Raw genomic sequence first — 14,823 nt, 5'->3', positions numbered from 1 at the left:
TTTTCTTGGCAACTCTAAGCTCATTCCCAGGAATCTCCAAGACCTCTGGGCTCTCCAGTCATGGCTACTCTGTCCTTGTTTTTGGAAATCCTCCACACCAGCCTCCTCCACCCCTTGAGCCTAAGGCCCCAGCAGTCATCCCAGGGATAGCCGGCCCACCGCCGTGTCTGGAGTTGCCATAAGCTTTGTGCCAACCTCGCCCGGGAGACACCCATGTGTGAGAGAGATGCGTGGGCAGTTCACAGGGCAGCCTGGGTTGCTGAGGGGCACTGGGCCTGAGCTTCCTAATGGATCTTCGCTCAGCAGTGGACTTCCCAAGAGGTGAAAATCTCTCCTAATAAATCCATTCTTTGCAAATGGTGTCAAAACCTGCTTCCCTTCTCCCTGGCCACCCCTCCTTCAGTCTCTGTTTGTCTCCTCCCTTATCTCCCTTTACCACCCCTTCCCTCTCTTGGGTGTGGCAGGATGGAGCCCAATCCCGTCCCTGCAGGTTAAGACAAACCCCCGGGCCCGAGAGGGGCTGTGGTTCAGCACCACGGACAGCGACCGAGGTGGGGGTGAGAGGCCCTCCCTCCCTGAGTCCTGTTGGCTGGGCGGTGGTTGGAGCCCGTCTCCCGGGCAGCCTTGTGCATCTGGAAACCTCATGCCTGTGTGTCTGGAGATCTGGTCCTGCTCGATCACAGTTTGTATTCTCTTCATTCCCTGAGTCTGTGGTCAGTCCGCTCTCTCTGGCCATTTGGGGATTTAATCCTTTGAGGAACCGCTTCAGTTGATTTTCCTTTCTTACTCTTCAGAGACCCAGCTCATGTTTCTTTTCAGTTTTGCTGTAGTGTCCAGGTCAGTAGGTCCTCTAGACACTCCTAGTGTGCTGTGACCCTGACGTCCTTTCTCTCCTGCTGTCTCTCTTTGCCTTTCTCAAGGTGGGAAGGCCCCTTGGTACCATCTTAGGCAGTAGGAAGCCACTTGCTCTGTCCGGTCAGTATAGTGATACTCACCGTGCGAAACTCTCAGTTTTGAATTAGTCATGTTTCATCTCACGTATACCCAACAGGAAAGAAAAACACTTGAAAACAAGATTGACCTGGAGGTCTTCTGCCTAACCTCCCACACCTGGATTGGAAATAAAAATCCATTTAATTCCTTGGTGATGAGGACATACAAAGTCCACCCCTTGACACTGACTACAGCAGCTTCATCCCTTCACCGCTGAGCAGACAGTCACGGTGGGTCAGGAGCGGCCTACACAGTGCCGGCTCCCGTAAGCCCTGGCTCCTGCAACGATCAGTACAATGAAGTTCGCAGCAACTGATGCTGAGAGCCTTTGCAGACAGCCAGGCAAACGGGTTATTTATTTCTCCTCTTTCTAAGCCAGATGAGCTCTTGGGGACTAAGCAAGGGGTTGTATGATAGTTTCTTGAGTTTGCCTGGAGCCACCTTTGGAAATCTGTCTCCTTTTAAACTAACTTAATATGCCTTAATCATTTGTATGCAATCAGGTCACCCGCCCTCATCCAGCCCTCCTCCCCTGGGCCTTTGGCTTTCTTTAAATGAGAGTTTTATACAGAATGCATCAAAAATAAGATGGATAGATAGGTGATTTTTTAAATTATACTCTCTCTCTCTCACACTCTCTCTCTCCCCCTCCATCCCCCCACACCCTCTTTGCACATCAGCATTTTGAGAGCTGGTCTTTTGATAAGTCCATATCTTTTTCCCCTCCAGTAGATCCCCTTCTTCATGGTCTCTTGCCTAATGTAACAGAAGCCTTTGGCCTGTAAAATTCCATGGTGAGGCCTCAAAAATCAGTGTTGTGGAGAACCTCTCAGTACCACCAGAGAAACTCCAGTGGAAGAGAAGCCTCACTAAACCCCAGTGGAGTTTAGAGTGTTGGGGGCTTTGAGTGATGCTGCCCTGACGGCCTCGTGTTGTCTGGGGTTCGGGGAAAGGACAATCAGATGGGGAGGTTTTGCAGGGGACAAGCAAACTCATGTACTTTCAGACAAATGTGTTTTCCCTTGTGCTTCCCAGGAAGAAGTGAGGCCAACTCTAGGTATCGGAATAGAGGTGAGCCTGAGGTCTTCAACCTTAGAGGCTGTGCAGGGGATTTGGAAAAACCTTAGGCATGATCTCCCTGAAGGAGACCTCAGCTGCTCCCACCCGGCGCTGACAGCTGCCTTGTCCATTTACATTTTTCATCACGGTACCCCCAGACTGCCCCAGGAGCTAGGCGTCGTTACAAAGCTAAAAACCCACAGATGTGTCATTGGATCACCTCCAAAACAAAATGCTTGCTTAAAGGTGACGTGGGCCTGCGTGGAAGACAGCGTCGCACCCGAGGAGAGGACTCTCAAGCCAGCCATCCCTCTCTCCTCCTCCATCCCTGTGGTTCCTCCCACACAGCCCTGTCCCTTAATACAGGAAGCTAGATGACGGTTGTCTTTGTGTAAACTAGCATTTCAGGGTGAGGTCTGCAGGGAGGTGGGAGAAAAACTCTATCCACCGGGAATTGCGCCGCCTCCAATTTATGCCGTGGCGAGTCATACAGTAATGGAGAATCCTTCTATAGCCTCCGACTGTGCCTTTCCTCCTCCAACATGTGATAAAACAGGAAAGCAAAAAAAAAGCCCCATGGCATCGTGATTCCATGGAGTAGGAGGGAGCCACTTAAGGGAGAGGGGACCTGCCCCACATCTGGAAGGGGGTCCACCTTGGGCCCCACCCCCTTAGGGAGTGATGGATCTGAGCCCTGTGCTGAGAAGCTGCCAGGAGTTACCCTGTTGGAATTCTGGGCAAGTCGAGGGTCTGGAAACATAGAACCGCATAGAAAACCGGTAGGCATGAATGTGCTGAGTCTTGGTCTGTATCTCCTTTGGCCCCCATCACCCCTCTAGAGATTTCTTTCTTTTGTCTAGGTTGGTTCCTGCAGGGAGGGGGCCAGAAAACCAGGTTCCTGGAAAGTCAGCCTGAGATTTCCAGCAAGGTAACCTCCCAGCCGCTCACTGCTCACCTCCCAGCATCTCCCTAAACGGCCGCCCTCACACCTGGCGCCACACCATCTCCCATGAATCAGCCTGGCACTGTTTTAACAGTCTCCGGCGGCGTCACACCTGCTAAAAAAAACAACGTGACGCCGTCGTCTAAAGAATGAGCTCATTCCACATAGCCTTATAGATCCTGCAAATACGGGGCTCACAAAAGTCATCTGTTGTGTTACTGAAGATATTTTGTACTGTGTTGTTCCCTAAATCATACCAACGTCCTACAAGTCCTGCACTTCCCAGATGGTTATGAGCCTCAAAATGCTTTGCAAGATGGAGGGGGGAGTGGAAATATATATACGTACGCTATGTATTTTCCTAACCTTTCTTCTGGGTCCCTTCCTCCGATATTTGAGTCACGATCGAAAAGGAACTCGAGTCCTGTGTGCAAGAAAGTTGAAGCGTCCTGCCAGTTGGTGTCCTTGCAGTTGCCTTATGAATTCACAGGCTCCAGGAGTTCTGAACAAAAGGTGGTCGACCGGCACTTTATCCAGTCCCAGAAATGATCTCTAATCGTGTGACTGAGAATTCATCTAGAGAAACCTATATTTTTAACATCAAAACAAACGGGGCTTCCCGGACCTCACAGAGTATTGGATGTCTACCAGTGCTTTTCTATTTTGTAACTGTAAAGAGGTTTCATACGCACAGCAGAGCAGTTGGGAATCTGGTCGACTGCCCTAAAACAAAATGACCTTTGCATGTACAAAGACGTTGCATTCAGACTCTGAAAGCAGCAAATAAAGCTTTGACGCGAGCTGCACTGGAGACGTCAGCGTGTCGGTGTGTGAATGAATGGACTCCCCCATGCATGCATGCCTGTCCCCAGCTGAGTCAGCCTCTCCGCTGCGGCGAGCTGGGGGCCAGACGGAGGGAGGGCGCAGCAGGGGTCCTGGGAAAGGGGGCCGATGGAGAAAAGCAGGATCTCCATTCGACGTGGGGTTGGGTCCTCGTTCTGCCTCCTCCTGGCTGTGGGGTATCTCTGAACCCCCATGGTTCTCCAGAATGGGGGTGGTGACAGCGATGATAGTGGGCAAAAGTTAAAGGCGGTGGCTCTCAGCTGGGTGGATTGTGTCCCCCGCACGACATCTGGCAATGACAGGAGATGTTGTTTTAGTTATCACAAGGAGGGAAGGGAGATGCTACTGGCATCTAGTGGGTGGAGGCCAGGGATGCCGCTTAGCATTGTACACTGTGCAGGACAGCCGTCACACCCCAGCGCACAGAATGATCCGGCCCCAGATGGCAATAGGGCCAGGACTGAGAACTCTAGGTTAAAGAAATGCGGCCCAGGAAATCTGGGCATATAGTAGGTCTTCAGGGTCCTAAAGGAACTGATGGGCGTTGGGGAGTCAGGCCTGATAGGCTGTCGCACCTCTGTCTTCCCCCTTATATCCCCAGCAGCTAGCGGCTGCATCCCAGGTTAAGGGGTTGAGACCAGCTCTGCTTTCCATGGGCACCAGAAGGAAGCAGCCTCTTGGTTTGAACTGTCAACAGTAGGCAGGATCCTCAGTGATTAAAAGCTAGAAGGTAGCGCTGTGCTGAGTGTTTTGCTTTCGTGATATCTCAGTGGCTCGAGGAGAGAGAAGCTTCTCCATTTACAGATGAAGAGGCTGTGATTCTGACCTTCATTCGCTCACCCAAGGTCACACAAGTCCACCTGTTTCCAGAGCCCAGCTGTCACCCACACCTCCAGGGATGCAAGGAGGTTGGGTTTTGTGCCGACTTGAGAATGTTAGCCAAAAACAAACAGCAAAAGAAAACCCTCTTGGTTAACAATGTACCCCTTTGCCCTCATTATTTTATTCATTCAGCAATCATTAAATACAGGTTCCCCTCCACTATCCGAAAGCAGAGCATTCCTCTGAAACCTTTCCTAAGCTGCAATGGCATAAATTGAAGAAGCAATTACCTGAGGACACATCTTGCTCACAGATGCACAGAAGAAATGGAGATAAAGCACAGATGCTGTCAGACACAGTTCAAAGCTCCGGCCGCTTGATGCTGAGATACTGAGTGTGGTTCCCACGGAAGGCACTTGGTGGCGCCACTCGCTGCTTGGGGCTCACCTCGCCACTGTCATGGCTGGTTATAAAATGAACACTGAACGTGATTTTTGCTTTTCACCCTTTTTTTGTAAAAGCAGAAATTCTCTGGATTTCTTTCCGTTAAAAAAAACAGGTACTAATGTAGGTCTTTCATTAAAGCAAAGTAGCTTAAGGAAAACTTTCGAAAAGCCAGGAAATTCTGGTAGCTATCACAGGCAAAATTATACCTTGTTAAGCACACGCACAAAATGCATGGATCTTTTTTTTGGTCATAAATAAAGGGACTATCATGATCATCTTTATTTCTATTTAGGCTAAGAGCTGGGCCCTGGAGGAGGCCAACCCCTTCTCCTCTGCTGTGTGACCCTGGGTGAGTGACTCCACATCTCTGATCTGTCTCCCCCTCTATAAAGTGGAGATCATAATTCCTCCCCTAAAGAGGGCTGCGTGAGGATTGAACATACTGCTCGTGAAGCTGGCCCAGTGCCGTGCACATAGTAGGTCTTCAATAAATGGTCACTGTTATTTGTCAATGTATAATGAAATGTGTAACGAAAATGAATCTTTGTATAACGAATCTTCTGTATAACGCAAATGAATCTTTGTTGGGTCTGTTACCACATCTCGTGGAAATGTTTGGGTGGATTTACATGCAACTTGGAGGGTATGTTTAGGGTGATCTGACTTAAAATTTAGGCCACATGGCACATGGGAAAATTGAGAGATTCTGGGACCCCTCACTTTAAGAACTGGAGCCATTCCAAGGACGTCATGCACCTCAATAGGAAGATGGTGGAGCTGAGAAGCCAAAGGAAGGAAGTTGAAGACACTGAGATCTTTACACCCCGATGCCCCCTGCCTGGTGCTGCCGGGCTTCCCACAAAGCTGATGCGGTCCGTCTGCCCCCAAGAAGTCATCAGAGGCCTCGGCTGAGGACACAGAGGCATGGGGGCCTCCCTGGGCCTGCTATTGGGGTGAAGTGGCCCGCACAGAATCAGGTGGACAGGGCGCTGCCTCAGCAAGCCAGGATGTGCTGGGCTGTCAGAAAACACCCATAAATAGGACGGTCCCTGCAGAAGCAGACTGAGTCTGCAGACGGCATCGGCCCCTCTGTTCTCAAGGCGACTGCAACAGGTTCATTCTGGGTATGCGGGGAGAGAGAGGCAGGCCCGGACCTTGGTGGTCTCCGGGGGGCATGCACAGCTGGCCCCCTGCACCAACCGGGGATCCACGTGAGGGCTGGAGCCGAGAGGGAGGAACCAGGACAGCGACCAAGCCAGCTGGTGTCTGAGGGGGTGCGCAGGGTCGAGCCCTTGGCTGTGAGCTTAGGGCAGGGGACCTACAAAGACTGAGCACTGCTGAGGAAGCGGAATGGGCAAACTGGGGGCCTGCCACATCTGCTGAGAATCCTCTGTGAGCTGGACCTCCATGAGCTGGACCAGGCCCTGTTTCCTGCTGAGGCTGGACACAGGCAGACAGACAGCCCGCAGGCTACGCATCCCTGGGCCTGTGTCCTGAGTATATGGGCCACGCAGCCCATCTACTTCCAGGAATGTGGGGTGTAGCTGAGGCCACTGTGGATGTCTGAAATGGGCATGTGTGTGTGCAAGAAAGAGGGGCTGTGTTTGTGCAACAGGTGGGAAGTGACCGTGTACAATGACCACGGGAGCTTGTGTGTGTGTGTGTGCACCTGTGCATGTGCTGATAAGCAGGAAAACAGTCCTATGTGTCTGTGTGCGGCATCAAGAGAATCCTTCCACGTGACTAACGCAGGCCCAGTGGTGTGTGGCACAGTCCCTAGGGATGCAGGGGAGCTGTCTGTCTGTCTCTTTGTGTCTGTGTCTCTTTAAGTGGCTGGAACAAAGTGCTCCATAAATGCATATGAAATGAATAAGTGAATGCAGAGAAACTGGACGGGAGCCGGTGTCCCAGGACCTGGTCCGGCATCATGCTTTCTCTAGATGTCTGTCTGTCTGTCCATCTCCCACCAGTCTGTGGTCTCTTCCTCTCCATCACCCAGCACAGGGCCCGGCACCAACTGGGTTCTCACGGAATCTTTGGCAAGTGAAGGAGTCAGTGAACAAAAAACTATACTGCTTGGGGTGCAGAGGCGGGAGAGATTCCTGTAGAGGAAACCCTGGCAACGCCCACCCTCTGAGCAGGGTCTGGAGGTGCTGTGTCCGCACAGAGCTCCGGGTGTGGGGGAAGGGCATGTGCTTTGGAGCCCAGTCCCAGCCCCACCTCACTGGGCCTCGGGATTACCCTCTGTAAAATGGGGATCCTGACCCCCCCTGACTGTCCTGGTCCCTGTGGTCCATAGTAGATACTAAGGGGATGTTTGCTGAATGACTGAGTGACCACATGTAGGTTGTGAGCAATGACCACATCTCAGAGGCAGCCAAGTTCTATAGCTCAGCCTCGACTCCAATCACGTCAACACCTGGTTTTGCCCGGGTGCACCTGGTGACTCTTTTGCCTTTGACTGAAGCCACAGGTGTTCCTGGGGCAATGGCGGAGCAGCACAGCGCGCCGGAACAGGCTGCCGCCGGCAAGAGCCACGGAGGCCTCGGGGGCGCCTACAAGGTACCGGGCAGGGAGGGGGTCCCGGGGGCTCTGGGCCCAGGGCCGCTCTTGGTCCTCGGGGTCAGCCTCCTGGCCAGGCAGCCTCTCTCCAGAAAGGAGCCGCAGCCCTTCTGGCCAGCTTGGACCACGAGGACATGTCCCCGCCCTGCGATAAATTCACTTCATGGCTCTGCCCCATCGTTCCTCTTCTGTGTCCTTGTCTGCAAAATGGAACTGGTCACGCGCACCCTGCCAGTCTCAATGCGGGTTTTGGGAGACGCGGCACTGACTCTCCTGCCCGACCTTGGTCCAGTCCCCGGCCGTCTCTGGGCCTCAACGGCCCCATCTTTAAAGTGGGGATGGTACCCACACTTCTCAGTGTGAGAGCTCAATGCGTGTGCCAGTACCATGGCCAGCTAGCGGAGGAATCTGAGAGCTGGGATTTGTTGGCTCTGTCATTTTTTTTTTTTTTTTTTTAGTTTTTGGCCGTGCTGCGTGGCATGTGGGATCTTAGCTCCTTGACCAGGGATCGAACCCGCGCCCCCTGCATTGGAAGCGCGGAGTCTTAACCACTGGACCGCCAGGGAAGTCCCGGCTCTGTCCTTTCTAAGCTATCCCGGGGGCTTTGATTTGAGATGGGGTCCGGGAATGAATTGACTAAGGAGATAACTGGGGGCTTTAACCAGAAGGGTGCACACCGGGAGGGGAAGAGCAGCAAAGAGGCCTGCCTGGCTCTGGGCCTGATTCGTGGGTGAATCAGCCTTGCCCTGTGGCCCCCCAGCTTCCCCCTGGGGAGAGCTGCCCAGAGGCAGCCGCCCACCAGAGAAGAGGGTATCACTGCCGGCCCTTCCTGGCTCCTTTTGGCATTTGGCTTTCCCCTGACCACTCCAGTGCCCGGGAGAAAAGAGCCAGCTGACTTATTGAGTCCATGCCTCCACTTAACTTGCTGTGCAGCCCAGGACGTTTTCTGAGCCTCCCTTGACCCTTGTATAAAATGACCAGAGCCAGTGTTCCCCAGGGACCTGCTACGAAGATAGTTTGTGCTTCTAGGCGGGTGAAAGAGGCACAACCTTCCTCTGCCTTTGCAACCACTTCCTCTGGGGTATAGGGACAGGTGAAGTTCAACTGTTGCAAACTGGAGTTTTATTTGTCCTGCACGAGGCTTTTTAAATGGAGAAATTTCACATTAAGGGAATTACAGACTTCTGGCTTCTCTTGAAAAGCGTAGAAGGGGGCCCACAGTCCCTCCTATCCACAGCGGCTCCATTGCCCTACGGTAACCCTCTGGTGATTTTGGTCATTTTGCTTTACTTGATTTCGCGCTGCCTCCGGCCAGATACCAGAATTGCAATCCCTGGATTAATGGGGGTTCCTGGAGGTGTTCCCCTCCATGGCCACCAGGGGGCAGGGCAGACCTGTGGCGGGGCCGGCTTCAGGCCTGTACCAGGCAGAGCTGAGGGAGCGGATGGCAGTACCTCCCTCCAAGGCCCTGAAGAGGACCTGGCAGGACACAGGCTGGGGCTGGGAACCCTGCCCCGGTGGGATGCTCAGGAGGCTGCCCTTCCAGGTGATCGTGTACGAAATGGAGAACTTCCAGGGCAAGCGGTGCGAGCTCTCGGCCGAGTGCCCCAACCTGACAGAAAGCCTGCTGGAGAAGGTGGGCTCCATCCAAGTGGAGTCGGGGCCGTGAGTACCTGCACCCCCAGCCCCTCCTCACAGCCCTGAGCCCTCTGGAAGTCGGGAGGTCCAGGATCAAGCTCTAGATCTGCTGTGGGGCCTTAGGCAACTCCCTTCCCATCTCTGGCCTCAGTTTTCCCACCTGTAAGATAAGAGCATTGAACTGTGATTTTCTTGGAGTCCTTCTAACTCTCCATCTCTGAGGTCAGTAGCAGGGCACTGTGGAGAGAGAACAGAGGAAGACACCCAGCACCTAGCTCAGTGCCTACTAGTGGGATTTAATAGTTTCAATAGTTTTAATAATGATGATAATATCTAAATTGTAATGTGCTTTTTATATCACTGAATTCCTCTTGACAGATGAAGAAACTGAGGCCAAAGTGGTCACGTGTCCTGTGCATGTCCACATGGCAAGCAGGAGTCCCAGCTGGACCCTGAATTCTTCAGGTGGAAAGTCCAGGCTCTGGTACTACCCACTTGGGTGATCCTGGGCGAGGTGCTTCACCCTCTTGGCCTCTATTTTCTCATCTGTCAAATAGGATAATAAGGGCACATACTTCAGAGAGAGTTTTTGTGAAAGTGAATGGAAGGATGCGCATAAATAATTACAATATAGGGCTTCCCTGGTGGTGCAGTGGTTGAGAGTCCGCCTGCCGATGCAGGGGACGCGGGTTCGTGCCCCGGTCCGGGAGGATCCCACATGCTGCGGAGAGGCTGGGCCCGTGAGCCATGGCCGCTGAGCCTGTGCGTCCGGAGCCTGTGCTCCACAACGGGAGAGGCCACAACAGTGAGAGGCCCGCGTACCGCAAAAAAAAAAAAAATTACAATATAATAGTCATAATAGCCCTAACAATATAATAGTAAGAAGAAGAAAAATAAGAGGAGGAGGGGGAGGGGCAGGAGAAGGAGGAAAAGGAGGAGATGTCTATGGAATACTTACTGTGTGCCAGGCATTGCATTTAAAATGTTTCTGAGAGACTTCCCTGTTGGCGCAGTGGTTAAGAATCCGCCTGCCAATGCAGGGGACACGGGCTCGAGCCCTGGTCTGGGAAGATCCCACATGCCGCGGAGCAACTAAGCCCGTACGCCACAACTACCAAGCCTGCTCTCTAGAGCCCGTGAGCCACAACTATGGAGCCCGCGCTCCTAGAACCCGTGCTCTGCAACAAGAGAAGCCACCGCAATGAGAAGCCCACATACGGCAGTGAAGAGTAGCCCCCACTCGCTGCAACTAGAGAAAAGTCCGCGTGCAGCAATGAAGACCCAATGCAGCCAAAAAATTAAATTAAATAAATAAAATAAAATGTTTCTGAGCAGCCTACACAGAGGCTGCACATAAAATAGATTCTCAAGACTCTTCCCCAGGATGGTTTTCTGACTCAGAGTCTCAACTCCAAGTATGTTCCAGCAGCTCCCTCAATACCAGGACCGGGGCTCAGTAGTAGCGCCGGAGGGAAGGTGCAGGGTCAAAAGTCAGCAGCTCTTGGGCAACCCCCTCACTAGTCTTGGGTCCTCCCGCAGGGCAGCAGAGGCGACCCAGGCCTCTTTCCTCCTGCAGGTGGCTGGCATTTGAGCGCAGGGCCTTCCGCGGGGAGCAGTATGTCCTGGAGAAGGGGGATTATCCTCGCTGGGACGCGTGGTCCAACAGCCACCGCGGTGACAGCCTCCTGTCCCTCCGGCCTCTGCAAATTGTGAGTATAGCGCCTAGAAGCAGGGCGTGCCTGGAGCTCGTGAGGCAAGCTCCTTTCACAAGCTCAGCCGAGGGCTTGGCTGGCATTCTACGTGAATAATTCTGTCCTCCTGCCACCCTCTCTGTGCCTCGCTGTCCCTATCTGCTAAATGACGGAGTTTTTAACCGGACCTGAAAGGCCCCTCTTGGTTTCACGGCTCTCTGGCTCTAAAATGCCTAAGGAGACCAGCTCTGGGGGTGGGCGTTATTTGACTTAATTCTTTCCTGGAGCCTCCCTGCCCCCTGTTCTGGGCATGGGAGCAGCCGGTTCACCCCGTGGTCTTTGCCCCCAGGATGGTCCGGATCACAAGCTACATCTCTTTGAGAACCCGGCTTTCGGCGGCCGCAAGATGGAGATAGTGGACGATGACGTGCCCAGCCTCTGGGCTCACGGCTTCCAGGACCGTGTGGCGAGCGTCCGGGCCATCAACGGGACGTAAGGGACCTGATCCCACTCTTGCCCCTGCCCTGTCCTCCAGTTGGCATGCCTCTGGCTCCACACAGAATCTTTGTTCACAATTTCCTACACAGCTGACGTTTCCTGCTCCTTCAGGCCCGGAGGCCCTTCACTCAAGTCAGTGTGTCTACACCAACCGTGCTCAAAGCCCCATTCGAGATCCCCCATGAGGCGAATGTCCAATTGCTTGCATTCCTGTACCATTGGATATCCAGGAAGCCTTGACTTATAGACAGTTTTATCTTTTTTTTTAACCAAGTGAAGTCTGTCCCCCTTACCTGTCTCCATCAAAATCTTCACTCCTTTTCTGAACATCCCTAGGCCCTTGAACTCAGATATTTTTTTCCTTTTCGCAATCTTTGTCCTTCTTACCAGGGAACCCAGCCTGTAGGTAGGCGTGGCTTGAGTAGTACATAGGAGAGCAGGCTCATCACCTCCCTCCTTCTAGGCTTGATATCTCTGTTAATACAATCTTAGGATCACCATCCCTTTGTCCAGGTGACTGTATCTCACTTGCAGGCTTGTGATCTGGGGTTGGGCCTTGAAAGGTGCCACCTCTACCTGATAATAATGTATTCAACAACTTTTTACTAAGTTATCACCTATGGTCAGGGTATGGGGGCAACAAGAACTATACAATTCCTCCCTCAAGAATTTCACAGTCTTATAGGGAGACAGACAAGAAAATAGTATTTGCAATTCATTGTGATCAGAATTGTGATGGGGGATGTACAGGGGCTCTGAGGGTCCTGATGAAGCACTTAGTTCAGCCTGGGGGTGTCAGGAAGGGCTTTCTGGAGGAGGAGATATCTGAATTGATATGTAAAGGATACTAATGAAAGAGGAGATGAAATAAGGTTGAGGCAAGGACAGGCATTCCAGGCAGAAGGAACAGCATGTGTAAAGGCTCAGAGACATGCAGGTTCAGGGAGAATAGAATAAGACAGGCTGGAGTGTGGGGTATAAAGAAGGAATGAGAGATGAGGCTAGAGATGCTATGTGAAGAACCTTGTGGGCAGGATTAGGAGTTTCAGTTCATCCCGAGGGCACTGGGGAGCCAGGGAGGGATTTAGGCAGGTGGAGGGCACGATCAAACGCTGGTTTTAAAAGACTCGGTCTGGCCGGAGGCAAGAGATTGGACACTTACCACCCTCACCCCGACCTTGGTCTCCCTGCAGGTGGGTTGGCTACGAGTTCCCCGGCTACCGCGGCCGCCAGTACGTGTTTGAGCGGGGTGAGTACCGCCACTGGAACGAGTGGGACGCCAACCAGCCCCAGCTGCAGTCTGTGCGCCGTATCCGCGACCAGAAGTGGCACAAGCGGGGCTGCTTCCTCAGCAGCTGAAGGGCGCCCAGGCCCCAGTGGCCCAGGCCCACCCTGGGGGGCAGCAAGGGCAAGAAGAGGCGGCTCCAGGGCCGGGGTGAGGGCCTGTCTGGCCACCCTTCCCCGGAATCTGCTCAATAAAGCCTGGGGCCGGTCCCCCACCTGCCATGTTCCTCCGTGTCACTTTTTGAGGGGGCTGGGCCCCAGGTAGAGCCCAGGGGAGGGGCAGGATGAAGGAGGCTGGGGCTTGAGGGTTCTGAGAGCCCCAAGGGAGGGCTGTGAGCTGCGCTTCCATTTGAGGCAGAACCACATGCGCATCCTGCCCCGATTTTGTGTCTGTCTGCCTGTGTCTCCATCTGTCAGTCCGTCCATCCATCCATCCATCCTTCTCGTCTTCCTTCCATATTTCTATGTTTTCTTCTGTCCATTGATTTATCCATCCCTCCTTCTACCCACCCATCTTTCTACCCATTCTTTCAATTCTTCCTTCTATCCTCCCATTAACCCATCCATCCATCCCTCCATCCATCCATCTTACATCCCTCCCTCCCTCTGTCCATCCCTCCATCCCTCCCTCCCTCCCTCCCTCCCTCCATCCATCCATCCATCCACTCATCCATCCATCCATCTACCCATCCAGCCCTCCCATCCATCCATCCTTGCATCAGTCCTTTCGCCCATTAATCCATCCTTCCTTCCTTTCTCCCATCCACCTGTCCATCATTCCCCCTCCATCTCTCTGTCAGTCTCTATTTTCACTAACCAATTCCACAAGTGCCAGGCCCTGTTCAAGGCCTGAGGTCACAGCAGTGAACAAAGCAGAGTCCCGCCCACACAGAGCTCACCTTCTAGGAGAGACAGAACGTAAATGAACAGGTAAAGTTTGAATATAATGTCAGGAGGTGGGAAGGGCTAAGGACAAGGAAGCGGGATACAAGGATGCAGAGTGATGGGGTCGCGGTCAGAGAACTCTGAGGAGGTGACATTTGACCTCAGACCTGAATGACCCATGAGAACATTCCAGGCGGAGGAAGAACAGGCTTGAAGGTCATAGGCTGGAGTGCGGCTGAGTGATGGAGACACAGCAAGGAGGGTTAAGTAAGAGATGGGGAGGGGGTCAGAGAGGGCGTGCGGTCGGCATTTAGGACTCCACAGACTCTGGGAAAGTCTGACTCTTCTCCCAGGGGCGGGAGCCACGGAGAGTTTGAACGAGGCGAGACATGGTCTGTCTTTGGGTTTAATAGGAGCGCTCTGGCTATGGCGCAGAGCAGAGACAGTGGGACCAAGGGGGAAGCAGGGAGACCGGTTGGGGAGCTCCTGCGGAGATCCGGGCGAGCCGTGATGATATGGTGCCCCTGACCCGCTCTCTTCCACGCATTGGTGACTGTCGCCCTGCCCAGAGATCTGCAGCCTCGGCTCAAGGGCTGAGCCCCCATCCCACCCGCCAGCCCTGAGCCTCAGTGGCTTCCTCCAGCCCAAGGGGGGACACCGTGGCTGCACACATGAGTCTCCTCTGCCGCCCGCTCCCCGCCATGGGAATAGGAGGGACTGTCCCATCTGACAGTCAGGCCACAGCTGGCCTCTGGGGATCACCCCTCCCATCTCCAGGACCCAATTCCAACCTTGCTCCCCTGTTGCCCCTGCAGCCCGTTCCAGCCTCCCGCAGCCTCCCCACGGCTAAAGGCCGCTGGTATGGGGGAGGCCTGGGGGGGCCCCAGGAAGACATTAAATAAAATGGGGCGATTTTCAGTTACTTCAGCCTGTGTGCTTAAAAAAATATGCACAGCTGAGAAATCACCTCGAATTATTCTTACATTGGTGTGTAGGGCAGAGCTGGGGTGGGTGAGGGCACCCAGCAAGGAGGCAGGTGGAAGGCAGGGGTTGACTCCCTGGATGTGGGGACGGCAGCACCCACCCCTCCTCACCCCTTCCTCCCACCAGCACCCACTCCTTCCTCCCTCTCACAGAGAGAGGCCTTGTTATGCTTTA

General features: G+C 53.4%; 1 protein-coding gene across 1 annotated transcript; it reads left to right on the top strand.

Annotated features, from left to right (window-relative positions):
- Positions 1 to 7,594: 7,594 nt before the first annotated feature.
- Positions 7,595 to 12,855, top strand: CRYBB3 (crystallin beta B3; the record flags this gene model as incomplete). The annotated part of the gene is made up of 5 exons (XM_082853341.1): positions 7,595 to 7,669; positions 9,216 to 9,334; positions 10,884 to 11,016; positions 11,348 to 11,490; positions 12,690 to 12,855. 5 exons carry the CDS (start codon positions 7,595 to 7,597, stop codon positions 12,853 to 12,855), a joined length of 636 nt encoding a protein of 211 aa, XP_082709467.1.
- Positions 12,856 to 14,823: the final 1,968 nt, after the last annotated feature.

Source organism: Leucopleurus acutus (genome assembly GCF_964270905.1).
Source record: "Leucopleurus acutus genome assembly, chromosome: 13".
NCBI lineage: Eukaryota > Metazoa > Chordata > Mammalia > Artiodactyla > Delphinidae > Leucopleurus > Leucopleurus acutus.
The sequence above is the reverse complement of the archived record's forward strand: the minus strand, read 5'-3'. Positions and strand labels throughout refer to the sequence as shown.